The sequence below is a fragment of the Danio rerio genome, chromosome 25, assembly GCF_052040795.2.
Source record: "Danio rerio strain M-AB ecotype USA chromosome 25, GRCz13ab, whole genome shotgun sequence".
In the NCBI taxonomy this organism is placed as follows: domain Eukaryota; kingdom Metazoa; phylum Chordata; class Actinopteri; order Cypriniformes; family Danionidae; genus Danio; species Danio rerio.
Genome location: NC_141045.1, coordinates 17971275 through 17997763, shown reverse-complemented (window position 1 = coordinate 17997763; position 26489 = coordinate 17971275). Strand labels below are relative to the sequence as shown.

General features: G+C 35.3%; 2 protein-coding genes and 1 long non-coding RNA gene across 5 annotated transcripts; 2 read left to right on the top strand and 1 right to left on the bottom strand.

Annotated features, from left to right (window-relative positions):
- The first annotated feature begins 99 nt into the window (after window positions 1-99).
- LOC568645 lies at window positions 100-13522 on the top strand. 2 transcript variants are annotated; one of them, XM_087312049.1, is made up of 12 exons: window positions 100-180; window positions 1849-1943; window positions 2034-2259; window positions 6595-6761; window positions 8028-8211; window positions 8310-8507; window positions 8833-8947; window positions 9567-9752; window positions 9858-9995; window positions 11593-11688; window positions 11771-11938; window positions 12334-13522. In XM_087312049.1, exons 3-12 carry the CDS (start codon window positions 2162-2164, stop codon window positions 12466-12468), a joined length of 1485 nt encoding a protein of 494 aa, XP_087168175.1. In that variant the 5' UTR covers window positions 100-180; window positions 1849-1943; window positions 2034-2161; the 3' UTR covers window positions 12469-13522. The 2 variants fall into 2 exon arrangements, with proteins under 2 accessions (XP_087168175.1, XP_087168174.1); XM_087312048.1 differs by lacking the exon at window positions 100-180 and having other exon boundaries at window positions 1620-1943.
- LOC141380944 (uncharacterized) lies at window positions 1942-5134 on the bottom strand. The gene is made up of 3 exons (XR_015526379.1): window positions 4947-5134; window positions 4708-4838; window positions 1942-4559 (listed from the first exon to the last, which is right to left on the bottom strand). It is a non-coding gene; the product is annotated as an uncharacterized LOC141380944 (long non-coding RNA).
- A 958-nt stretch (window positions 13523-14480) lies between the features above and the next one.
- Window positions 14481-22229, top strand: ribc2 (RIB43A domain with coiled-coils 2). 2 transcript variants are annotated; one of them, NM_001243149.1, is made up of 7 exons: window positions 14481-14695; window positions 14777-14858; window positions 15336-15647; window positions 17717-17835; window positions 17942-18169; window positions 21532-21698; window positions 21955-22225. In NM_001243149.1, the coding sequence occupies exons 1-7, from the start codon at window positions 14579-14581 to the stop codon at window positions 22031-22033; spliced, it is 1104 nt and encodes a 367-aa protein (NP_001230078.1). In that variant the 5' UTR covers window positions 14481-14578; the 3' UTR covers window positions 22034-22225. The 2 variants fall into 2 exon arrangements, 1 of the variants encoding a protein (NP_001230078.1); XR_015525826.1 differs by having other exon boundaries at window positions 14489-14695; window positions 17942-20095; window positions 20849-21698; window positions 21955-22229.
- The last annotated feature ends 4260 nt before the right edge of the window (window positions 22230-26489 follow it).

Sequence of the window (26489 nt, the reverse complement as noted above, 5' to 3'; positions counted from 1 at the left end):
ACCACATTTTCACCCTGTTATTTACTTGTTTTTTTGTTTTGTTTTTGTGGCATCTGTTTTTCTTACCCAATTTCTGCAATCGATCTTCGCCGGATTTAGACCCCTTCATCATGGTCAACTCCTGTCTGTGTCTCAACTCCGCCAACATTCATGGCAAGCTAAATGGACACACTGGTAACAGTGGGTAACAGTAAGTTTATGCACGCATGCTGTAATTTGCTGTTTTACTCCATAGAACTCCATATAAAAGTCAGAAACTTTTTGCACTGGCCAGTCTAAAGGCTTTTATAAGTTTACACTCACAGATTTTTGACAACAGAATATGGAAAATGGTTTTCACTACATTAATTATTCCATGGTGGGGCGCCACGCCAAAATGTATCCCGCCACGGCTACATTACAGCTTTTCATTAAAAGATAATCTCATTTTTTTTAATAGCAGGTGATAATTGCATCAAAACATATTAAAAGGGAAGTGAATTATAGCGCAAACTTTTCTGTTATGTAGTAGTGCTGTGCGGTATTTTTGTTATTTGCGTGTTGACTATCTGGCTGACTGACAGGTGTGTGATGCGTGAGGCCAGCAAACACGACGTATAACCGTTTTACTGCATTAATACCGCTCTGTAGGTCTATTGGAGACATTAATAAATATTCTTAGTAAATCTAATACATGTTGGAGATATACTTGTTACATAAATGCACTAAATTGCACTTCAGCAGCGTTAATTTGAGAGCGCACAAGAAGATCTGCGCTTGAGCAGCATATATTTGTGGGGGTGTGCAAGACGTTTTGTGCACGTGTAACGGAGGCCAGCTAGTGTGTGCTGTGCAGGTAAACCTCACTCCTCTGACCTCTAAAGGTGCTCTAGCGACAGATGCTAGAGGCCATGGTCTTTAGCCTCCTTGGTGGAGCAACCGACTCCCATGCGGAAGGTCGTCGGTTCGATACCAGCTCAGAGCGGGTTGGGTGGCGGGGTTACACACGAGCAGAGGAAATGGCGCACAAAGAGATTAGCATGTTTGTAGGCTATTACATAAATGCAATCTTGACTTGTAATACTGCACTAGCGACATAACGCCACAGGTAGTTGGTAAATCTGTTGGAAAAAATCCTAGAGAAAACACTGTGGAATATTGGTGTGCTGTCAGGGGAGATGGCTCCGACCTCGGAAAAACACCCTACCTTGTTTTATTCCCCTTATCAGGATAGAGAGAAATAGGGTCCGAGCGTAGTGTCTCCAGAACGCTCCACTTTCAGATTTAAGTAGGTATAGGTTCTAATAGTGTGGAGTTGGGATGACATATTTGGCTATTTATAGGGGTTTTGTCTTGAGCTGATAGGATAATAAAATAAATGTCTGTAATGAATTAGCCTTGTCAGACTGATCGTGCTCCTCCAGAAATTTGCTTATGAAACATCACTAATGCTGCCAGCTAATGATCAACATTAAAAATTTTATTTAAGTTTTACCTTTTACCCAACAGGAAAAAACACCAAAAATTTAGACGCAAGATTATTTGGTGTAATGGCTTTGCAATAAAAAAATGTTGTTATAATGGAAGTCAATAGGGCGAAAAACAGCCATATACATAACGGCAGGGTAGTGAATTTGAACAGTACACAAGAGCTAACCACTCCCTTATTTTATATCAGACGCTTCTTAGGAAAACTGAACACCTTTGTTGACAGACAACTTCATGGAGAGACATTTGTAAAATTCATAAGGATTTTTCTTATTAATCACGACCACAAGGATCTTTATTGAACATGAGAATTGGTGCAAGAGTCAGTGTGTTAGTTGTTGGTATCATAGTTTACAGTTTTGTGTACTTGTCTTTTTTCAGACCAGGGGAAAACAATAAAAGCAGGTTAAAAAAGCCAGAAGATCTGGAAGTTCTTCAAAGACTGAAGAGAATAGAAGACCAAGTTCATAAAATAGGTAAGTGAACAGATTCTATTTTTTATTTTGATCAGACAGTGAGAAAAATGTAGAAATTGTAATCAACAGTTGTGGACTTTATTTATTCAGCTAAATTCATAGAAGTTGATGAGGCTGTCGTAAAACAGAAAGATACAAAGAAAACGAAGGTGAAGAAGTTATATCCAAAGTCAGCTCTTTTTAAAATCTGGGGAGCTGAACTGACAGAAGAGGAACAGATGGAAGCAGAGAAACTGTTTCAGGAGTTTGGATACAATGTTTTCCTCAGTAACAGATTACCATTGAATAGATCAATCCCTGATACTCGAGACCCCAGGTAACTGTTTTAACAACTTTTTTTTTTTTTGCTTAAAGTGATATTGAATATTGAAGCCCGATTTCATCAAGTAATTTAAAGTAATGAAATTGTGACTTTTCATCTGACAATTCATTTTTGCCCCAGCAATCATTTTATAATTGAGAGAATGACATATAAACTCTTAATTGTGAGCTAAAAAGAGTATAAACTGTAAAATGTACAACTACAGAAATTACCAATGATTTAGTTTTATTTGTTTTGTGGCAGACTCAAGCTTCTATGACTTATTTCTGTTAAGGCAAATCTAAATTTGTAGTCTTCCCTTTAGAAATTTTATGCTCAACATATCGTGTGTAAATTAGTTACAAAGTAACTATAGTTACTATAATTAAATTACTTTTCTGCTGTTTAATTTTTATGTAATTTATTTACAATTACCTATAATATATTTGCCTTTTGGGCAGCACAGTGGTGCAATGGGTAGCGCTGGCGCCTCACAGCAAGATGGCATTTCTGTGTGCAGTTTGCATGTTCACCCCATGTTTGCGTGGGTTTCCATTGGGTACTCTGGTTTCCACCACAAGTCCAAAGACATGTGCTATAGATATTTCCAGTACTGGGTTGCAGCTGGAATGGCATCCGCTTCGTAAAACATATGCTGAACAATTTGGCGATCATTCTGCTGTGGCGACCCCTGATGAATAAAGGGACTAAGCCGAAGGAAAATGAATGAATGTAGCAACAGCCAGTTAGCATTGATTCAATGAGAAATAATATGTTGAGCCAACTGCAAACATCACGTCTCCTCAATCCTGTTAGTGCATTCATTGAAACAAAACAGGAATGAAGCCTGGAGATGACAAAAGGGGTGAAAAAGCAGCCAAAATATAGTAACAACTGACCGGGAGCCAGGCATGACACAGGACAACACAACAGGGACCGACTGGGTTACCGAAACTGAAAGAATGTTGAAAACTGAAAAAATGTTAAATGTTGCCAAAATGTTCTGACAAAGAACTGCAGCAGAGAGGGAACTAAATGGAGGGGGATTACAGCGAACAAGGATAACAGGTGAGTGAAATCTAGGCTTAATAAAATAATAGGAGGAAAATGGGAAGATGCTCGGAGACATGCCAAAGTAAATGTGCAAATAGAGAGCGATCAAAACATACCATGTGCTATAAGACAGGTAAACAATTCTGAACAGATGAAAACCCAGGGGATCAGACAGAGGACCTGACAGTAAGTATGTCAGGTAAGGTATTTCAGTAAGTAAGTATGGTGAAGAGCCATATACATTGACCAAGTACATAGTGGGGAGCAGGAGTCCCATAATAATCAGCCACTGCTTTCATCTATCTACTAGCCTGGGCCAAGGCTTCCTTAGCTTTTTTCCAAGGGCACCGATACGGTTGAACAAAAGCCCAGGCAGACAGAATTGCAGCTTTCGGGTTCCTGTGAGGAGAGCAGAGGTGGTTGATAGCCAACAAAGCACTGGATAGTTGTTCGCACCAGGAGTTAGGATTATGGGTCAAATAGCGGAGAGCATGTTCCAAATTCTGGTTTGCTGGCTCAGACTGCCTATTGGGCTGGGGATGGAATCCTGAAGATAGACTCATAGAGGCCCTGATCTGTCAGAAAATTAATTCCAAAACTGGGAGACAAACTGGGGTCCCCTATCTGAGACCACATCAACCAGAAGACCATGAATCCGGAACATGTGATCAACCACCACATGTGCAGTCTGCTTGGCAGAGGGTAGCTTAGGAAGAGAAAATAAATGGGCCGCTTTGGAGAAGTGGTCCAACGTGAGGATGATGGATTTCAACAACCTCTAATTCAGGTAGGCTGGTGACAAAGTCAAGGCCTAGGTGTGACCAGGGGCAGGAAGGTATGGATAAGGGGTTTCTTGACCCTGGCCTGTACGAGAGTGTAAAGTTGAAACATCTGAAAAGGAAAGACCAGCGGGCCTGTCTAGGACTCAGCCTCTTACTCCAAGTTCATGTGGTTCATCCAGACATCAGAAGGTTGAACTGCACTCTTTTCCGGTAATCCAGAGCCAGTCTGATTGCCAACAACTCCTGATTATTAATGTCATAATTACATTTTGTGGAGCTCAAAAGATCCGACATCGGAGTTTCCACCTCACTTATAAACTGTCATTCAGGATCTGGAATAAACAAGACCGGAGCAAGTGCCTGGGAGGAGCTCATAGAATCGATGCAGAGGCAAGGAGGTGGCCCGGGATTTTCTGAACACCTGAACAGACTCAGATCATGGTATTCTGCTGGGACTCTAGTCAGACCCGCTGAGTTCACCTGCAAAACAGGAAACATTGCAGATCAAGACAAGGTGCAAGACAAGACCAACTCCAAGACAGAACAGAATTTCCAGACCAATTCACATGAGGGCCAAGCTGCACCAATCAGGGATGGCTCATGGTAATTGCCTGATAACAAGACTTACAGAGGGAGTAGCATGAGAAATTGTAGCAATCAGGATACCCTCTAGAGAACAGGCAAGGATGGGCTCAGGAAATTGAATGGCTGGAATGCCCCTCTGGATGGCCACCAAGCTGTTCATGAAGTTACCTTCAGCTCAGAATCAACCAGGGCAGAACAGGCATTAGCAGAATCAATATACTGGACCAAAATTGGCAGGAGGGAATGAGAGGAAGGGGACTGTAGTAGGGTAATAGCGCTCACCATGATCCCCTGTCTAACTTTGGCTTTTGTTCGGCAGAATGCAGCAAAGTGTCCAGGTTACTGTTGTTTCTTCTGGGGTGTTAACACAAGTGTCCCACTTGCATGAGTTCAGGGTCAAGAGCAGCCGCAAATGTGGAAGGTGAACCAGTGCTCTCTACCCTCTCAAAGGAACAAGTTAGCTTATGCTGGAGCCAGTGACTGAGGCAAACCTTGATAAGTAGTGCCAGATTTATGAGGTCATCAAAGTAGTATGGCAGCTAATGAGTGGCAAGCTAATCCTGTATGTCCTCTTCCAGACCAGCACAGAACATTTATTGGCTCACCCCTTTGTTCCAGTCACAAGATGCTGCCAGGGTTTTTAAGAGGATGGCATACTCATTGACTGAGCAGCAACTTTGATAAAGGCGAGCGAGCTGATCCACAGCCTCCTATCATCTAGAAGACCGGTCAAAGAGCCTTATCCTCTCCTGCCATAGGTCATTGAAAGAAGCACAAGAGGGGGCTCTGGTTTTCAAACAGACATTCCCATTTGCAGGCCATTCCTGTAAGAAGAGTTACACAAAGGCCACCCTAAGCCCAGTTTACACTAATGCGTTTTAGTTTTAAAACGCATAAGTTTTGCTACGGTTACGCCATCCGTCCACACTACGCCTGAGTTTTCGAGAGCCAAAAAACTGAGCATTTTTAGAATTGCTAGAGAGGCCGTTTTCATTCTAAAATGCTGCAGCTCCATCTATTTGTGGATGGGGGAAAATTGAGACATCTGAAAACGGAGGTGGGGCTGCTGAGATTCGCTACCTGATTGGGGCTTTTGTGTCATTGCGTATTCTTCCCTTATTCATCAAGCCCCTATCACATGACTATACCACATGGCTTAAACGCTACCTGAAGACAGCAGACTTCACTGTAAACAACAACATGGACAGAGAAATGGGAGCGTTGTTTGCACTATTGTCTGTTTTAGGCACCATTGTGCAGTTATTCATTTGTTACGTTTAGTAACAACTCGACCTCGTCTTCTGTCCACAAAAATACCTCTCTTGCTTTCTTTGCCATCGCGTTCATTGTTCAATCCGTGTTTGTTGACTAACAATCGAGCGAGACACATGGTCACCTGATATACGTTTTTGGGGGCGTAGTGTGGACGGAGATATGTTCAGAAATGCTAGGTAAAACGCTGGTGTGGACGCGGATAATTTTTGATCTGAAACGCCGTTTTAAAACTAAAAGATAAAAATGCCGGACATAAGTTTGGGTCCCCATCATACAGTGGTGGATTATTGCAGAGTGATTCAGACTACTGGCAAAAAAAATCCCAAAGTGGTCTCTCGCTGGAGTTCTTGTATGCGAGTAGTAAGTTCAGACACCTGATTGGCAAGGAATTCCACTTCTCTGCTGGTGTTTGTGAGTCAGGTTTCATGTTGGCCCAGAAGCACCCGATAAATTACTTAATAAGTCACTAAGTTACTTTTTTAGAAGAAGTAATCAGTAAAATTGTTTAGATTTATTTAATTGTAATGATGTAATTAAATACTTTTTAAAGTAACATATACCCAACACTGTATGCTGATTATGTACTTGAGTAATATTTGTTATTATTTTAAATCTTATTAAAAATGAATGGCAATAAATGTATTTAAATTTGCAGATGTGCTTTGAAGATCTACCCTAAGGACTTGCCAAGCATTAGTGTAATTCTGATTTATCTGAATGAGGCTCTGTCAGTCATTAAAAGAGCCATTCAGAGCATCATTGACAAAACTCCTGCTCATCTGCTAAAGGAGATCGTCCTGGTAGACGACAACAGCTCCAATGGTGAGTTTTACACTATGTTTTATGTTTGTTATAGTTTATTTATTCGAGCAGTAAATTTAACATGTTTTAAAATATATTTTTATTTTTTAAATAGTTTTGTCAGTTTATGCATAAATATGATGCTCATAAAAAAAGTAAACTTATTTTATTTTTAAATATCCCAATGGGCACCTTGATGTCAAAATGACATCAAACTAGTTCATTTCACACAGTGATACCGGTAAATATCCAAAAAATTTCCAAAACTACTTTACCGGTAAATTAACAAAAGCACTGTTCACACTGGCAAGGGCGTTATGGAATGTTTCTGGAAAAGACTATTCACACATCTATTCCAAAATACCAGTAAACTCTGACATCATTAACCAGAAATGACCTCTAAACGGCTGCGCTTGTACATGTATTTGTAAACGATGAAAGCATATAGAGGATCACTTTCACCTGTCGAGATGTACATAATATGTGTGTGTGTGCTGGCTCTCACCAGCTGCTTCACATGCACACACATCATGCAACTGAAGGAAGCAGAAATTAAAGGTAAACAAACATTAAGGTAAACAAATATTTACACAGTTGGCATTAGGAGGGAACATAGAAATGTTATCTGACTAACATCTAGCAGCTAAACGTGTCTGGAAAAATATCCAAAGGCTTTTATTTTCATAAACAGCGTGGATGTGAATGCATCTGAGTGTTCTGATCGGCTAAAGTAGACGTCTCACATCAGCGCTTTCTAAACATGTACAATCTTTCGTTTGTGTTCACGCAGAGCAGCATTCCGGCAAATTACCGGTTATGTTACAACTTCTCTTTTCATAAAATTTAGCAGTGTTTTCAAAAAGGTCCATTACAGACTATTACTGTCAATTTTTAGGAAAGGTCTGTATGTGTGAAAGGGGCTAATGACTTCAAAAACATGTCAAAAATGTGAATCGATTTGTTGTCAAAACCTTGATGTCCATTTGACATCAAACATTGATGACCTTTTGACCACCAAAATAATGGCACAAAAGTAATGTTAGAAAAGTCTGATTTATCTGAAAGATTCAATTACAATTTTTTACTGGATTTTGTATCCATACAATGCATGTCTAACCAAATCAAATTGACGTCTAACATTGGAGTCTAAAAACACATCAAAACGTTATGCTTTTTGACACCAATATTACACTAAATCTAGTGTTTGTAAGCTTTGATGTTTAAATTTATGTTTGTTTTGATGAAGAATGACAAATTTTATCTCACATGTTCCTCTTTTCTTGGCAGAGGATCTAAAATTGCCTTTAGATGAATATGTCAGTCTATTTAATAAAACCAAACCTGGATTAATCAAGAAAGTGCGACACAAAAGGCAGATGGGTCTCGCAAAGGCAAGAATGTCAGGCTGGGAAGCGGCCACAGGTCAAGTGGTCGCCATTTTGGATGCCCACATTGAAGTTCATAAAGAATGGTAACAGAATATATATATGTATTGGCTACATAAATATAGTTTTGGTTGCTGCTGCGATGATCATTAATTAATTAATTAACAATTTGACTGCTTTGTAGGGCAGAGCCACTTCTTACACGAATTAAAGCAGACAGGACAACTGTATTGTCACCAGTGTTCGACAAAGTGTTTTTTGACACACTGGAGGTTACTAAGTATAGTCCTGCTGCTCATGCGTTTAATTGGAACCTTTGGTGCATGTACGAATCCTTCCGACCAGAATGGTACAAACTCAAAGACCCATCAGAACCAGGGAAGTAAGTGGGGCAACTTCTTCATCTTGTTAAACAGTTTTGCTTTTTGCAGTTAATTTTAAGTACACTCTCAGTTTGACATTTTTAAAAGTAAAATGCTGTGCTTGATCTGCCAAGTCAAAAAATAACCAAACCAAACAAGCTTATCGCCAACACAATGGGACTAATAAATAAATCTGTGTTTTTAAACAATTCATTGACTGAGTGACAATTGCTAGCTCTATTTCGCAAGATGTCAAAAATTGTGATTTAATAAATAAGCTTCAGATTGTGGTTTATGATTCACAATTCAAGTAAAACGTGCAGTTTCTTTTTTCTGCACTTTTAGGAGTCCCTCAGTCATGGGTATCCTTGTCGCTGACCGTCAGTTTCTGGGAGAAATTGGAGTTTTGGACGAAGGAATGACAATTTATGGTGGTGAAAATGTAGAACTGGGAATTCGTGTAAGTTATAACTCCACAATATGCATATAATTAACACAATATTGCCAAAGGTTATGGTACACCAATCCAAATCATTGATGTCAGATGTTTTAATCACTTCCATGGTCACAGGTGTATAAAATCAAGCACCTTGGCTTGCAGACGATTCTACAAACATTAATGAAAGAATTGGTCACTCTCTTCAGCTCATTGAATTCAAAAGTGGTATTTTGATTAGTTGCAGCCTGTGCAATGAGTCCATTTGTGAAATTTTGTCACTGTTATTATTATTATTATTATGCCAAATTATTATTAGCAAATTATTTATATATATATATATATATATATATATATATATGTGTGTGTGTGTGTGTGTGTGTGTGTGTGTGTGTGTGTGTGTGTGTGTGTGTGTGTGTGTGTGTGTGTGTATGTATGTATGTATGTATGTATGTATGTATGTATGTATGTATGTATGTATATATGTATATATATATATATATATATATATATATATATATATATATATATATATATATATATATGTGTGTGTGTGTGTGTGTGTGTGTATATTTGAATATATAAAATATATATATATCTGTCATATATATATTTGATCAATATCTATAAATAACTAAATTAGGTCTGGCTCTGTGGTGGGAGTGTTGAAGTGGTGCCGTGTTCAAAGATTGCGCACATTGAAAGAGCACATAAGCCTTATTCACCAGATCTCAGCAAACCCATGATCCGAAACGCATTGAGAGTGGCTGAAATCTGGATGGATGAATATAAATCCAATGTGAATATCGCCTGGAATCTGCCTCTGAAGGTAACAGTAAACATTGGTTCAAAGTTAGCTTGAGATAAGATAATATTAACAGCGTTGTTTATGACTATTTTATTTGCATTCTGATCAAACAATTGTTTCCTAAAGGATCATGGGATTGACATTGGTGATGTGACTGAAAGAAAACAATTACGGGAAAAACTCAAATGTAAACCCTTCAAATGGTATCTGGAAAATGTCTATCCTCAACTTGACAGATGGGACGATATAATGGGTTATGGTGCGGTAAGCAACAAAGATACTCAAAGTCTTCTGATGAACACAGATTGCATCTGAAGCAGAGTTAATGTTTCCCTATTATACTCACTCATTCACTTTCCTTTGGCTTCTCTATTATATTTTTGATACAGTATAACCTTTCGTCTAGTTTGCAATTCCTTGATTAACAGCTCGCGATTCATGAGGGATTTTATGCTTTCTCTTTGCATATAAAACCCTGATTATTTCTCCAACATCCTTTGATGGCCAAGTTCATTTTATTGACATTTGTAGTAGTTTAAAGCATATGACTTTGACTGTGTTAGTCATGTTATAATAACCAGTAATCTTTTTCTGTTATTTTACAGATTTGTTTCTAAATATATGCAGTAATATCTTACACAGTTAATTGTTTCAAGGTACTATAAATGCCAATAAAAGTCACATTGTTCAACGTTGCATTCAGATTTTAACATCAACAGTTGTCAGACAGACATAAAGGTCCAATAATACAATTTAAAGAATTAAAGATTAAAGAAATTGTGAATCCTGGGACACGGGCAGCTATTAATTAACGGATGTGACCTTAAAAACTTCTAAAAGTCACCAGCAGTGATTAGTGTAGTTTACCCCAAATGACGGCTATTTATATGAAGTGTAGTTTAAAAAACAATTGTACTTTTACAATAATGTACAGTTTTAGTGCTGTACTTTTACTGCACTACTTTCAGCTTGTGGTCACCTACTTTTTTTGGTCTTGTCTACAGTGATTAGCTAAGTAGAATAATCAGCCCCATCCAATTAAACTTTACTTGCCAAAACTGCATCAGACAGATCAACCTCAAGGCACAGACACTATAACAATGCAGCAAACTGTCCAACAAGGAGCAAAATCATTACACACATTGACTGAGAGACTGTTTAGACGGCATATCACTGATAAGATGATTACTGTAATGCTCAAATAGCTGTAAATGCACTACAGAATATTACGTTTTCAAACACATGCACAAATAGTATGCATTCTATCAGTGCTGCATTTAGATTTTTAATCATGGTTCAAAGTGAATAACCTAAGCGTTTACATCATCAAAGTTAGAATTTTTGCCCCTTACACAGATTTTGCTCTACATGAAATGCGCCAATCTGCTTTCAGTTAGCTTATTATCACAGCATATTTGAATGTAATGTGTTCTCACATCAAGCTGAGCTCACGTTTTTAATTTAAAGCCCATGATTGGTATATAATTAACTTACATTTAGAAACATTCTTAAAATAATACTGATATAAACTACAGTTTAAAATTATATGGTGGAATAAGTTTCACAACGTAATACTCACTACTCTTGACTACTTATAAGAAATGAACTACTGCTTGTGATAAAATCTTTGGCAAGCAATGGCACTTTTATTTGAGTATGAGTTTTCAGTACTCATTCCACTTCTGGTTGAGAATAGTCCCAGTCTCACATCCAGTACAAGCTAAATTAGCTTTATAATATCAGCTAATGGTCTTGAAAAATCTAATTTTACCCACAAACGTAGTTTAATTAACAGATAAAAGCCTTATCCATCTAAACCATGAACTATCCGTGAATGGCTATTGTTTATTTTTCATGACAGTTGGAGAATGACCTTTTTGAAAACCATTGCATTGATCAAGGGCCTGTTCCTGGAAGTGTGCCTATTCTCTATGGGTGTCATTACTACAGCCCTCAGGTATACTGTATTTATTGTAAAATAACGTTTTTGCTTTGAGTAAAATCCAAAGGACATTTTTTTATTTCAACTTCTTCCACAGCATTGTTACTACAGACTTAATGGAGAGATCTATGTTGGCGGCATTAAATCTCACACTTACAACTCTAACCGTTGTCTAACGGATCCTGGTAATGGAAATATGCCAACTTTACATAACTGTAAGAATGCCAAGCAGAAAGGATTGAGTATTTACTGGGACTTCACTCAGGTATGGTTCTTATGAGTAGAAAATTATGTTTATATAATAATATGAAATATTATATCTAACATAACATAATTTACAAGCCCTCATTGAGAAATGGCACGAAACACATTTAAGGAGTCATAAATTTTCTATAATTCACAATTATGAGAATTTTCTATTATATTTAAAGTACTTTTGGTACCATCTTGGAGTGTGAAATTGATTGGAAAGTATTTAAATTGAAATTTCCTGCAAATTTCAATTTTAATCTCTGATTTTGACTTAGATTTTAGGGGAACTACGCTTTTAATAAAGTGTGTGGTGAATCTCTTTTGCCAAATATATTAACATAATTGTAACGTGCATTGATATGAGTAAAAAATTTCACTTTTTTTTGTTTGTTTGTTTTTCACATTTAGGGAAATGCAATAAAAAACAGAAACACAAACCGATGTCTTGAGATCGGCCAAGGACCGAACTCTGATTATGCTCTCATTCTGCAAACATGCACAGGACAAACATGGACTATACAACATGTCATCAAAGATGTTTAAAAATTAGAAAATGTGTTAGGGTACAAAGTTCTTATCAGATGTGTGTGTATCTGTTACAAACATAACCTGACAGGTGATGGTCTTTTTTTACAATATCAACTGCACATTAAAAATTAAACTAAGGTCTGTGTCCAGTAACAAAAACAAAGAAACATTCTTTTTTTTTTTTTTTTACATTTCAGTCACTTTTTCGAGGTATAATCAATTCAAAATGTTCTTTAAAGGTTTTCTAAAAACACAATGTAGAAAAATGTACAAAAATGATTCAGTGATAAAAGGTATACACTTAAAAAATAAATTTAAAAGTGACAAACTTTTATATGACCGCAAAACCTATAAAAAGGATCAAAGATTTAAAATGTTTTATTATAATGAAAACTTTGATCCTTTTATAAGTTATGTCACATTTTAAGCTACTTTAAGTTGTAAAACAGTACACACAATATGTTTACACATATGTTGTAATCCATAATAAAACAATATCCAGTAACAATAAAAAAACTGAATCCTCTTAATCTGCAGGACATGTCAATGGAAGCATCAGTAAACTATTATGTGAAGTTTATCTATAAACTTGTGTGATTCCAAGGACAAGGCATCAGCTTGTCTCTAAACAACCATGTGCAAAATTATTCAACCAAGAAATGTTACTTTTATAGAGAAGGTTTTTTTTATAACCTCAAAAATGTCACCTTTGTACTGGCATCAGTAGTGTTTGGTTTCATACTCTGCATTGAAATGTCTTTTCTTCTTTCATCTGGTCCACTTGCAAGTCTTTAGCAAAAAAAAAAAAAAAAGTAAAAAAAAAATTGAGGTCAAACTTTTGACGAACATTGTTTGTCTCTTAACATCCTCACATGTTCTGGTAAAACACAAGTCTGAATAAAGCTGCAAGACAGTTGTTTAATGTCTTACTGTACCCATGGACTTTATAAAGTGGTAAAATTATATTCCATGTACCTTTTGTGAGACATATTGATTTGTTCATATCTACCACTATGTGTAAATGGGATAGTTTACCTAAAAATGTAAATACAATTATTATTTACCGTCATGTCGTAACAATGAAACCTTCATTCATCTTCTTTAGACAAAATATGAGCTCCCTCATCCTCCATAAACAACAGTCTTGACTCATTCAAAGTGAATTGGGGTCTGAATCGATGGTCTGAAGTGGATAATTTAACTGTAAATTTAGTATATTTGCATGTATGTGTTAAAGGGGGTCACCTTAAAATGAACATTCTGTTAGGCTAGTTACTCGTTCAAAATCCCTAAAACCTTTAATTTTCAGGAAGACAAATTTAGATATTTAGAGCTCTCTCATAAAACATAAAAACAAAGCATATGCCTTCTATAATTCAATATGAATATTTTCAAGCTATGAGTCTTTTTGTGACCACATAAAACAAAAATGATTTTATTCAAGTTTCAACTCTGAGTATAGGGCATGCACTCACCTACATCTTGGATGACATGAGGATGAGTAAATTACAGGGATATTTTCGTTTTTTTAATTTAATTTTATTTATTTATTTTTATTTAATTTTTTTTGGTGACCTTTAAAATACCTTTACTTTATGTAGTTGTAGGCTAACAGCTTAAGCTAAGCAAGTCTTTTTATAGGTTTTTTTTCACGCTGTTTTTTGCTCTTATAAATTCATGACATAAACAGCTTTGTCGAATACAGTTATTGACAATTATTTTGACAATTATGATAATTATATGATAACATCGCTGTGTTACAATTATAGCCTAGCCTAATCGGCTAACTCAAAAATATTAAATTTCATGGTGACAATACAACTTTTGGGTTATACCACGACTTTTAGATGCAGTGGATCTTCAGAAAAGCTTAGAAGTGTAGATTTTTACTCAGTGAGTCGGAAAACTTTGATTTAAACTATCTTTATGTGCGGTTTAATGTATATGTTATGCCTGTGACTATATTGCAGAAAGAGAATCAAAAGCTAGAGGGCGCTATATTTTCAAACACGTATTTTCAGTTTCTTAGCAACCCGTTTGTTTGCCCCTTGTCTGGTGACAACTTGCGAGTCGATTTATAAACGTGTCATTATATTGCTCGTTATATCGATTTATAGCGGTTATAATGAACCAAGTCGAGCATCTGTCTGACCGAGTCGCAGCTGTTCACCTCGACAGAAGGAGAATCAGGGAGCAGAAAAGGCAAGAGAGGATCTTTAGTGATAAAGTCCGCACTATTGGAGTGAGTTTGTTTACTTAATAAGCTTTATACAGCTCGAAACTACATATGCAGATTCGTTTGACACGTTTTTTGTTTTGTCAGGTTGATATAGATGCTCTTGGCCAACAAATTAAGGAGCGAAGAGAGAAAGAGCAGAGAGAAGCGAATGAGCTGAAAGTCTACGGTGAGTTCTGTGAGGACAGTAACCAATATCGAGCTATGAATAAAATATTCAGTTATATATTTATGGATGCAGGTTCTGTTGTCAGAAAACACTTAAAAACTTGCAATATCTTTTTATTTTTAAGTTACAATTATTTGTTTTAAATGTCCATGTAACGTTAACGTTAGTGTGTATATTTAATTTGAGGCTTTGATGTAAAGAAAATCATATAAAGGAAAATAAAATTTGAAGAAAACCAATTATTTTTATTATATATATTATAATATAGTAGTTATATAATATAGTTGAAGTTATAGATAGATAGAAGCATAATAGTTAATATATAGTTACAAGAAAATTTGTAGTATATTAAATATTTAATACATATACTGTATTGATAAGTCACAGAGGAAATATAAAAACTACATTATTTTGATAATAATGAACTAAGACTGTGATTAGGTGGTTTAACAAGCTGGAACTGCTCTATGTTTCTAGCGGATGACCTACTGTGCAGTGATGGTATAGCCTGTATCCTGGAACAGCGGCAGAAGAAAGATGAGCGGCAGCTGAATAAGGACATTGTGCAATTCAGACAACAGTTTCAACAAGCCAGCAGCCGGAGAGAGTTCGATCTAAATGATCCGGAGCTGCTGAAGAAACAGGAAGGGCAGAGGATACTGCCGGGACTGGTTGGAGAAGATCTGGGCCAGAAGAACAGGCTGAGGAAACAGCAGGAGCAGCTCTACTCATGGACGACACAGCAAAAAGAAGAAGTGGAGAGAGCAAAACTACAGCGGAAACAAGAAGGTCAATGGGAAGCCCCTTAATCTAAAATGTCAAAAATTATTTGACCAATTATTTAATTATTTAGGGATGTTTGGTCCTAATGTTGAAAAATCTTTTTAATTTCTATATAAGGCAGAGAAACAAATACAATATATGTATTTATTCGCAATTTCAAAATTTGTAATCTTAAAATATATGTACTAATTGAAATTCCAATCCCTAATTTCACACATTTACTATACTAAACACTAGCTATGTCATGTTGTTCAATCTTGCAAAACTAAAACTCAAAAATAAAAAATAAATAAAATAATGATTAAATAAAAACTATAATAAAAATGTGATGGATTAAAATAATAATGTAAAACTAAATAAAACTGTTACAGGGTGCCCGCAGGTCTTAAAAAGTCTTAAAATGTCTCACATTTCAAAAACGGAATTTTAGGCCTTAAAAAATTCTTAAATTAAATGAAATATTCTCTTGTAGGTCTTAAATCATTTTAAACAACTCTTAATTAATGTTCATGTGAAACTACTCAATCAGGCAAACACTCATCCAATCACCAGGAATCAATCACAATAAAAAAATTATTCATTTTCCTTCAGCTTAGTTCATTTATCAGAGGTCACCACAGCGGAATGAACCACCAATTTATCCAGCATATGTTTTACACAGTGGATGCCCTTCCAGCTGCAACCCAGTGCTGGGAAACATCCATAAACACTTATTCACACACATACACTACAGCCAATTTAGTTCATTCAATTAACCTATAGCGCATGTGTTTGGACTGTGGGGGAAACAGGAGCACCCAGAAGAAACCCAGGCAAACAAGGAAAGAACATTTTAACTCCACACAGAAATGCCAACTGACCCAGCTGGGACTCGAACCACTGAGCCACTGTGTTGCTCAATAAATTATTTAACAAAGCTGTATTTATAAATAATATTGTAATAGCTAATTAAATAGTTTATAAATAATATGGTTTAATTACATTCTTTACAATCTATGCATTTATAGACCATACAGTATACAGTAGATTGAGAACAATGACCTATATATACTATTGCGTCTGTATACACAGTTTATTATTATAGTTTTTTAAGTTTTTCTTTTTTTTAAGTTTTAAATAATTTGCATGTATACAACTAGGATTTGTTTACTTTTTACATTTGATGCATTATTTAAAATATGTGGCTAAGAAATAACTAATACATTTTTTTAATGGGGCTAGTATAAAACGTTTTCTTTAGACCAGGGATGCTAAAAGACCTTTGATTTGGCCCACCGTCCCATCTGAGAAGAGAGTGAGAATAACGGAGAGGCGAAGATCGTCATTTCTAATTTGACGTAACCTACAAAACCGAGCTACAAAAAAGCACATTTCAGTTAAATGTTGCAAATGAATCTGATTCTTTAAAATGTAAATAATGTCACTTGACGTATCGAGGACTATGCAGAAGACATCAGAGAGCAAATCAAGGCAAAAAGTCATGGTTAGAAAATGAACCTGGTTTTGTTTAACTGTAATAGATTCATTATAATATGGAAAAATGTGCTGTATTATAAAGCAATGTGTTCTAGTTATATTCAAATATTATTAAATAAATTAAGCAATTTGCCATGGCAATGTTTAATTACCTTACCTACTAGTCTGAGTCAAGTTTGGTTTTTGGCCCTTCATAAGAAAAAGTTTGGCCACCCCTGATCTAGACCAACTGGTCTATTTGAAATAAAAAATCCTTAGCATTTAGCCATTTATAGGTTTGAAATTCCATTTATAATGATCTTAAAAGGTCTTAAAAAGTCTTACATTTGACTTGGTGAAACCTGCAGAAACCCTGTGTTAATTAATTAAAAATGAACTACATAAATATCTGAGTAATATTAAAATAACAAGCAAGATCAATAAATTTGATGACTGGATTTTTAAAAGCAATGCCAAATAACCTAATAAGCTTAAATGGTTAACTTGTGTGTTTTATAATATGTTTAATAAGAACATTATTTAAATGATCTTAAATCTACTAAAACCATACAGAATCAAACAGTATTACACTATTTTTTCCCAATGTTTGTTTCACACAGAGAATCAATATGACCAAATCAGAATGTCTTTGGACAGCCGAGCTCTCGAACTGCAGAAAATGGAGGAACAAACCAAGCGAGACTTACTCATCGCCACCAAAGACTTTAACCTTGCACTGGTGAGACAAAATGGATGAAACAGCTTTTCTATTTAAAAAAATAACCTCAGTAGTATCACTCATGTGTCATTTTCCATTGTTCCTTGCTATATCTTGACTTACAAAGGCTGCAGAAATCACACATCGACGTCTACAAGAGCACCGCGAAGAAGAAGAGAACAACCAGACAGAGATCTACAACCAGCTGAACGGAGACCTGCTGATGGAAAACCCTGAGCAGAATGTGAGCGTTCTGGGTTTGTCTCGTCTGCGCAGAGACTGTTACAAGGGAATGAGTCCTCAAGAGCTCCAAACGTACACACAATACCAGCGGCAGCAAGCAGAAGACAGAAAGGTAAGCCAGAGAATGACTAACTTTTATTGAATAATAACTCACATAAGGGCTGCACGATATTGGAAAAATATGATATTGCCATATTTTATTTTTATGTGATAAATATTGCAATATAAATAGATTCACAAGATGTTTTAAATAGCTCTATGTGGCAGTTTTCTGGGGTGTCTAACAGCATTTAGGTAAAAAAATGGAATAATCACAATGCAAAAAGTGCTTTTCTTCCTTTGCTTTGTCTTGTTTCTTGTCTAAATGTCTACAAATTCTTTGATCAAGTAAAATAATCATGTTTTCAATTCAAAATGTAGATATTTGGACTAGAAACAAAGACAATTTTTTTTTGCATAAATGATATCAATTCTGTTTAAATTCAAAATTAAATAAATCAATGTTACACCTCCAAACATCATAATTTTTTGTGCTAAAATGTTCTAAACTCACATGAAATGCTCATTCACTGGCCCTAAAATCACATGCAACTGATAAACCTTAACTCTATTATGGTTATCCTTGGTCAACTAAGCTCCTGGTCAACTATATTTCAGACTCAACATTGCATATCTTGCGATTAGACTATTGCAGATGTGTACATTGCGATATCGATGCTGACTTGATATATTGTACAGGACTAAATCACATCAAATATTTTAAATTAGTGGTCAAACTTAGCATGTTAAAGTGCAATAGAATGAAAATCTGCATATACTTAGGCAGGGGCAGCTGCAAGATTATACTCAAAGGTATGCACATATCCAGCACCACCCTGCCCCATCATCCCTTATTCTCATTTCAATCTCAAAAAACACTGATGCATGCTGTCAAAGGCTACATTATTTGAGGGCATTGTCGTGAGTGAGACCGAGAAAATGAAAGCACATCATTGTTTCTTAATCTTACTATAATTTTTGTTGGTCAGCTATCTACTAGATAAACAAGAATAACGAATAGGTGAAGTGCTTCAAAACCAGTCTCAAACTCTTTTGGAAGGGTGAGAGAACTCAGAAACTCGTTTTGAGAATGAAGAGGTCTGCTTATTTGTGCCAGTCTGTCAGATAAAACTGTGTAAACCACCTTGAATGGTAGGAGTTCCATGCGAGGAGGCTGCACAGCCACAGGCTGCACCTGGTCTCCCTTCCGTATGGGGAAGCAATATTTGTCTCATTAGTTTTAGGCCTTTGGGCAAATATCTCAATTAAGTTTAGCTGTTTTAAAGAGAGTTTACTCATTTTGAACCTTGTTTTAAACAATAGCTCTCTGAATTGTGATTTTTAGTTTGTGGAAAACCGCAAGCAAAACTAAAGCAAACAGATTCCAACCAGAAACCAGCTCTCAGCTCTCAAGTACATACACACTTTAAAACACACAATCACACACCTTTATTTATTCTCATTCTTTATTACTTTGTCAATATATCGTAGTGCATACTGTTTAATAATTAATTTAAATTATGTAATAAAAAAATTAATTAAAAAGTGGCATTAATTCCTGCCGTCTCATGGTAGGTACGCACACTGCTTACAGCTGTACGGCTGCAGGCACCACTGTACTTAGGCATATCTGAATAATAAGAGCTCAGTACATGGTTATGAAATACCAAGAACCACATTTTTTCCTCTTTCTCATGTAAATCAGGCAGCGTTTGATTGGCCATAACATTATCTAATAAGATTACAATGATATTTTTTTGCACATATTTTAAAGTTCATCTAAGCTTGTATTATACCTAGGCCCAATCCTAATTCTTTTTTTTACCCCTACCCTTTTCCTTTTGCCCTTGAAACCCAAATTTACTCTTAAGAAATGTGACACCACTACAACTTCCACACACATCATCGCAAGCTCTAACGTCATATGACATAGACGATGGCCGCCTTCAAGATAAAGAGAATTGGGACATCCCTACCCCTCGTTTTGTGGATTGAAGGGGTAGAGGTAGGGGTTTCCCAATTCTCCTTAGTTTGAGGGTGTCGGGCTAAAGGGAAGAGCTGGAGATTTTAAAGGACCACACTAGAAACCAAGAATACACCAACTACATACAGCTGAAGTCATAATTATTAGCCCCCCTGTTTATTTTTTTTTCCCAATTTCTGTTTAAAGGAGAGATTTTTTTCAACACATTATAAAAAATAATAGTTTTAATAACTCATTTCTAATAACTGATTTATTTTATCTTGCCATGATGACAGTAAATAACATTTGACTAGATATTTTTCAAGATACTTTTATACAACTTAAAGTGACATTTAAAGGCTTAACTAGGTTAATTGGGTTAACTAGGCAGGTTAGGGTAATTAGGCAAGTCATTGTATAACGATGGTTTGTTCTGTTGACTATTGAAAATAATTAAGCTTAAAATGGCTAATAATTTTGTCCTTAAAATGCTGTTTGAAAAATTAATAACTGCTTGTATTTTAGCCGAAATAAAACATATAAGACTTTCTCCAGAAGAAAAAAAAAATATTATCAGACATACTGTGAATTTTTCTTTGCCCTGTTAAACATAATTTGGGAAATATTTAAAAAAAGAAAAAAATTAAAATGGGGAGGGCTAATAATTCTGACTTCAACTGTATATAGAATATAGAATAAGGGCTAAGGCGTAGAATTAGTATTGGGCCTTCCTATGTATACGGGACTCTTATTTTGAAAACTGGATAGGATTTAGGGAAGAGTAAGCAGCTTCATGCATGGCCACGGAGCACATGGAGTGGAATATACAAATTATAATATGTTAAATTATTCCCCAAAGAGGTGTAAAATATGTTTAAATGTATATTTGTTAGTTTAACGTGTATATTGTGAAACTCCTTGCAAATGGTCGAAATGAGGCAACAAACACATGTTGACCACAGAGTATAAATGTTTAAAGCATGTTTATGTCATATCCCTCAGCTCTTCATGAGGGATTCAGTCATTTTTCTGAAGTTAAAAGTGATGCAGATTAAAGGATCTGAAAAATAACCTGTTAATGCAGATGTTGATATTAATTCCTGCCTGTGTTTTTATATATGTTATGTTAAATACATCTCTGTAGGACCCATTTGTGATGTATAATTAAAACTTATCCTATATTTTATCCACAACACAACTCAGGGGAAAACTAGGTTAACTAGCTGTGTAAAAGCTAAAATAAACCTCTCCACCACTTAAGTTGAATATATTGTAACTTAACAAGTAATCTACACATTTTTTTTTAAATATTTTGACTAAAGAAGTATGACTATTTTGCACATGTGTATTACAAAGTACATCACACTTTATGCTGTTCCAAAACTTTTTTTTACTCCATTATCTCCATTATCCATTTTTACTCCAGTAATTCAGATACATTTAAATGTTAAAAGTCGAATAAATCTGTGCAGCGAGCCAACATGGAACAACGACAGAAGGATCTTCAGGAACATCAGGAACGCATGAGCTCAGCTCGTGCTGCATTGCTGCTGGAAAGACAACAAGCACGCATTAATAAGGAGCTGCGCAGAGCAATGGACAATTCCAACTCACAGCTGGCTCATATCCATGATGCTCGGTGGGTTAAATTGATTTTGGTTGACTAATATATATTAAGTAAAAAAATATATATATACAAATAAATATACAAATAAATATACAAATATATATATATATATATATATATATATATATATATATATATATATATATATATATATATATATATATTTTTTTTTTTTTTTTCTAGATTTTTAAAAATTACCAAAATACTGTAATTAGTTTTGTGAATGTTATTTCTGTTTATCATTGTGTAACACTGTTTCCATTCACAGGAAGAAACATCTTCAGGATGTGTACACCAACATTCCAGACGAGCGCTATTATTCCCAATTTAACACCAGCAGTAGATAAATGTTTCAGAAGAGATGATGAATCATTTTACTTGCAACACCGTAAAGTGTTCTGGCTGGGCAAGCTTTGGGAGAAACAATTATTATTTGATCACAGTGAAGATAACATTATGTGGACTATTACTGTTGGTTTTTGTGTGTAAAAAAAGTGATATTTCTGTCCTGTTTGAGCAATAAATGAAAATTGAGCAGCAAAAGTTCACAGGTCCTGTTGATAGATTTTATTTAATCCCAGAAGGAGTAATACCCTGCTGAAATTCAGCAAGGGATGTAATATCTGGCAAATAATTGCAAGATATATCCTATATGAAATACACTATATTAATTTACAGTTTATACTACAATTAAGTGCATTTATACTGTGGATATTATAGTATTTACAACATTTTCTAATAAATGCTACAGATAAACTGTATTAAATGCTGCAGCATACCTTATTTTTTACTGCAGTAAATCTGTATAGTAATATAATATTGATAGCTTGAAAAAACCTAACTAATATAGTTGTTGTATTACCATGCTAACTATAGAATTGGCAACAAATAAATTATGTTATTTTGCTATAGTATGGTTGAAAAACACCATAGTGTTTTCTATAAATGACTGTAGAATTTTTTCAGGCTGGTTATCACGCTGTTCTCAGAAAATTAACTTAAGCTGGAGGAGTTTAAGCATAAATGTGTTTTGTTGTTTAAAGGGCCATGACACCCCCCACTTTCGGTTAAAGTCTACTTCAGAATTTTTTCAAAAGATGCATGATTAATGGGCGTGGAGCTCCGCGAGCATCAGGCAGGAGTGGGCGTAGCCAGCAGGGGAGAACGTGAGCGATCAACTGTTGTTGTCAGTTAGCTCACAAAATGAGACAAACCGTGAGGAGACGCATGAGTTTATAGTTTACAAAGTTAAAATGCGAAGAAATGAACAGTGATTTAATGCCCTGCTACATTTTTTATTCGTAATTTCATATCCACATAACCACAATTTATATCATTATAAAGATAAGTGTGTTCATGTAAACCCTATAAATGAGGACTTCTCCCTCAATTCCCAAATCCAGCAGACTCAGTGCAGCAGCTCTCCTGACCTGTCTATTTTAACCATTAGCCTTGCTGGTAATCTGGAGGATTTAGGCAAACACAGCAGCACAGTGATGTGTCTGAATGTGAACGAACTTCTGCTAAAAGACAGCGTCTGCTATTCTCTAATTCTCGTGCTGCTCTCCCGACAAAAATGCTAGCAGCACACACACAGCTTTGCTGTATGATCTGCCCTGACAAGATCGCGGGGAAAAACATGCAACAAACCCCGTGGATCATGGAAAAAAAGGCATATGAGCCTTCATGAACGGCTAAATACTGTGTGCCGTGGGTCCGTGTCTGGCAGGTCTCATGAATAATTAAGCAGCCGGCTCTTCTCATAGGATAAGAAAACTCCGCTATGAATAATAATGAGAAACCGACGCTTCATCATTGCACTTGCAGTTCTGCGCTACGTCGCAGATTTTGATCCCGCCCCAAAAATCATTTAAAACCCGGAAGCTGAAATTAGCTGACAAAGCTCAAAATTATCCAGTTTTCCCCACAATTAAAGCTGACAGGTGCTAACATTGTCTTAACTGATGCTCAACACACACAAATCTGTTAATATAAAAAAAAAAGTTCTCCAGTGTGTCCTGAACCTTTAACCAAGAGGTGACAGTATGACCTATATTTTAAAATACCATAGTATTTTAGATTAAACAACTATGGAATGTGTAGATAAAATTCCCATGGTAAATAATTAGAGTAGTGTTTTGAACTTTACTCTGGTAAATATGCCATAGTGAATTGCAACAATTTGGTCATTTGTTGTGGTGTTTGTACTACACTTAACTCTAGTATAATAACGAAATTACTAAGGAAATGTGTGAGTGTTCAGGGGCATTTTAGATCTCATAACCTTTAAAACAACCTTTATGACGTTGAACTGTTGTCTAAACGCAATATCACACTCGCTCATATATACTACAGTATACTAAAGTTTATTATAGTAAATCTTACAGTATAGTAAAGTATATTTGTGTGTGGGAATACTTGAATACTGAGGTATTTATTATTTTTTAAAAGCGAGGAGGAAGTGTTCTTCTGTGTATACTACATGGTTGAATAAAACCATTATTTTAAATTCGGCTTGTTTCAAATTTGATAGAACATTCAACATTGCAAAAATATAATAGAGTACTGGTGCATAGTGTTCATCTGCTTTTACTCTATCTCACCAGCAGGCGCCGGAAGCAAGTGTTTTACAAGACCAAGTAACAGGTAGAGAGAGAGAGAGCATCATTCATTCACTAAAAAAGTTTAGCAGATATGGCGTATGTTATCAGGCCAAGTGTATACACAAATTCGATTAATACAAACATGAAAGCAGCATGTACACCCACATGAAAAAATACTATGGTACATTGTAGCAATAGTGTTGGTGAACCATAAACTGTATTATACGCTTTATATTATAGGATTTACAACACGTTGTCAATGAATTCTGCCGCAAATTGTACTATATTAAACTGATAAACTGTAATAAATACTGTAGTATACTTAGTTTTACTGCAGTTTTCACTGTAGTGTATTGCAGGTATAATATACCCTACACTGTTAGACTTTACCAGGCTTTTTACAGTGCAATACTGGCAACACTGTTGCCAGCTACTCACTGTAATGGTTTGGTCACAGTGAGTAACTGGCAACAGTCTTGTCAGTTAATTACTAACTGGAAACTGCAGATAAGTACTTACTGTACTGTAGTGTTACAAATAACATCATTATACCGCATACACAATAATGGTATGTCATATTAAGTTATTGTACAGTTACTAAAATTAATCAGTATTCTTAAGTGTTATTAAATTAGAAAGCATATAGATTCTTCAGACAAATGTATTTTATTGTTTTGGCAGCAAACAAATACACAACAGAAAATGTATAACAGCATTAATGAAATCAGCAGGTATCAATACATTTTCTATTTACAATGAAACAAAAAGGTTCAATTAACTAACAACACATGCAGTGTATATACAGTAGCACAGGTGTCAAACATTTAAATCTCATCTAACCTATAACAGAGGGCCACAGGTCTGCACAGTTTAGCGTTAACTCTAATTAAACCTGATCAAACTAATTGAGGCTTATTAGAAGTCTACATGTAATGTTGAAGCAGGGTGGGAACTAAACTCGGCTGGAATTGGAACTGAGTTTGACAACATTTAAGCAACCACCAACATTTATCACAATCACATATCCAATAAAAGAAAAACAATATAAATTAATTAACAAACTTCATCCAAAGCAAAAAATAAAAAATCATTCAGCACTGATCCCCATGTTGTTCCAAACCTGTAGCAATAAAAAAAACTAAACAAATTACCTGATTTATGAATTTATTTAAGAAACACTTTATTCTAGAAATACCACTTTTACTTACTTCAATTGATGTTTTCCAGTCAACTTCATTGAGCCTCTGCAAAAAAAATATGGAAGTGCTGTTTAAGAGAGAGTTGTTTTTTTTTTACTTTGAAATGTATGTTGTTCATTTATAGTATAATACTTACCTTTGAATAAGCTTTAATGTGGCATTACTTGACTCCTGGTTCACAAGGTTAAAATAGTGTCAGGTTAAAAACAAAAAAGGACCAAAAGTGATACTTCATTAAGTTTTTTTTTTTTTTTAAGTTTAGCATATCAAACAAAAAAACACACACACACATACTTATTCTAGATATGGTTAGAAACAGGTTTGTCAAAAAACAGGCTCAAAACAATTCTCAATAAAAAGTGTAAAATAATTGTAAAAACTAAAAATAAAACAATAATAAAGTCGGCAACAAAAAAAAGTCAGATTATTTACTTAAAATGTTCAAGAAAACAAACATTTCTATTGTCCTTATGAATTCACAGTTAGAAACACAGCTCTGAAAAATACTTAGCAACAAAGTCACAACCTGGGACCTAAGAGTAGAGGTTTGCAAATCCCTGTGATGATTCCTGTGTAGGTTATACCTAACAGGAGATTTATGTGTAAAAAAATCTGCTTATTTGCCAAAAAGACTGTACATTATGGAAATAGGCAATATCCAATGAATAGATATACTTAAATAAAAGTAATGTAAGAAGTTATATGAGGAGAGGCTAACTATCTAACAATGTAGCCTTCAAGGACTCAAGACAACAACAATATACCTTATTACACAGACTTGCAAACCCTCAAAAACATTTGAACACATTTTACTTACTGTATTTGTGGATTAAAACATCAGACTCTGCGTCTAAAATGTTAAACACAGAAGGGAGTATTTAAAGTAATCAAACACCTGGCTCCCTTAAAGGACCAACATATTCTGAAAACACAATTTTCAAGATTTTGTGTTTAAAATAAGACAGACATCCTGTGTATGTGTGTGTCAATGTCTAAAGCAT

Excerpts from the sequence above, each read along its gene's own strand:
- ribc2 (NM_001243149.1), top strand. The coding sequence starts at position 14,579 with ATGAACCAAGTCGAGCATCTGTCTGACCGAGTCGCAGCTGTTCACCTC. Across the intron at positions 14,696-14,776 it reads ATAAAGTCCGCACTATTGGA|GTTGATATAGATGCTCTTGG; the intron begins GTGAGTTTGTTT and ends TTGTTTTGTCAG. Across the intron at positions 21,699-21,954 it reads GCTCATATCCATGATGCTCG|GAAGAAACATCTTCAGGATG; the intron begins GTGGGTTAAATT and ends TTCCATTCACAG.
- LOC568645 (XM_087312048.1), top strand. The coding sequence starts at position 1,772 with ATGAGAATTGGTGCAAGAGTCAGTGTGTTAGTTGTTGGTATCATAGTT. Across the intron at positions 1,944-2,033 it reads AGACCAAGTTCATAAAATAG|CTAAATTCATAGAAGTTGAT; the intron begins GTAAGTGAACAG and ends TTATTTATTCAG. Across the intron at positions 8,948-9,566 it reads ATGTAGAACTGGGAATTCGT|GTCTGGCTCTGTGGTGGGAG; the intron begins GTAAGTTATAAC and ends TAACTAAATTAG.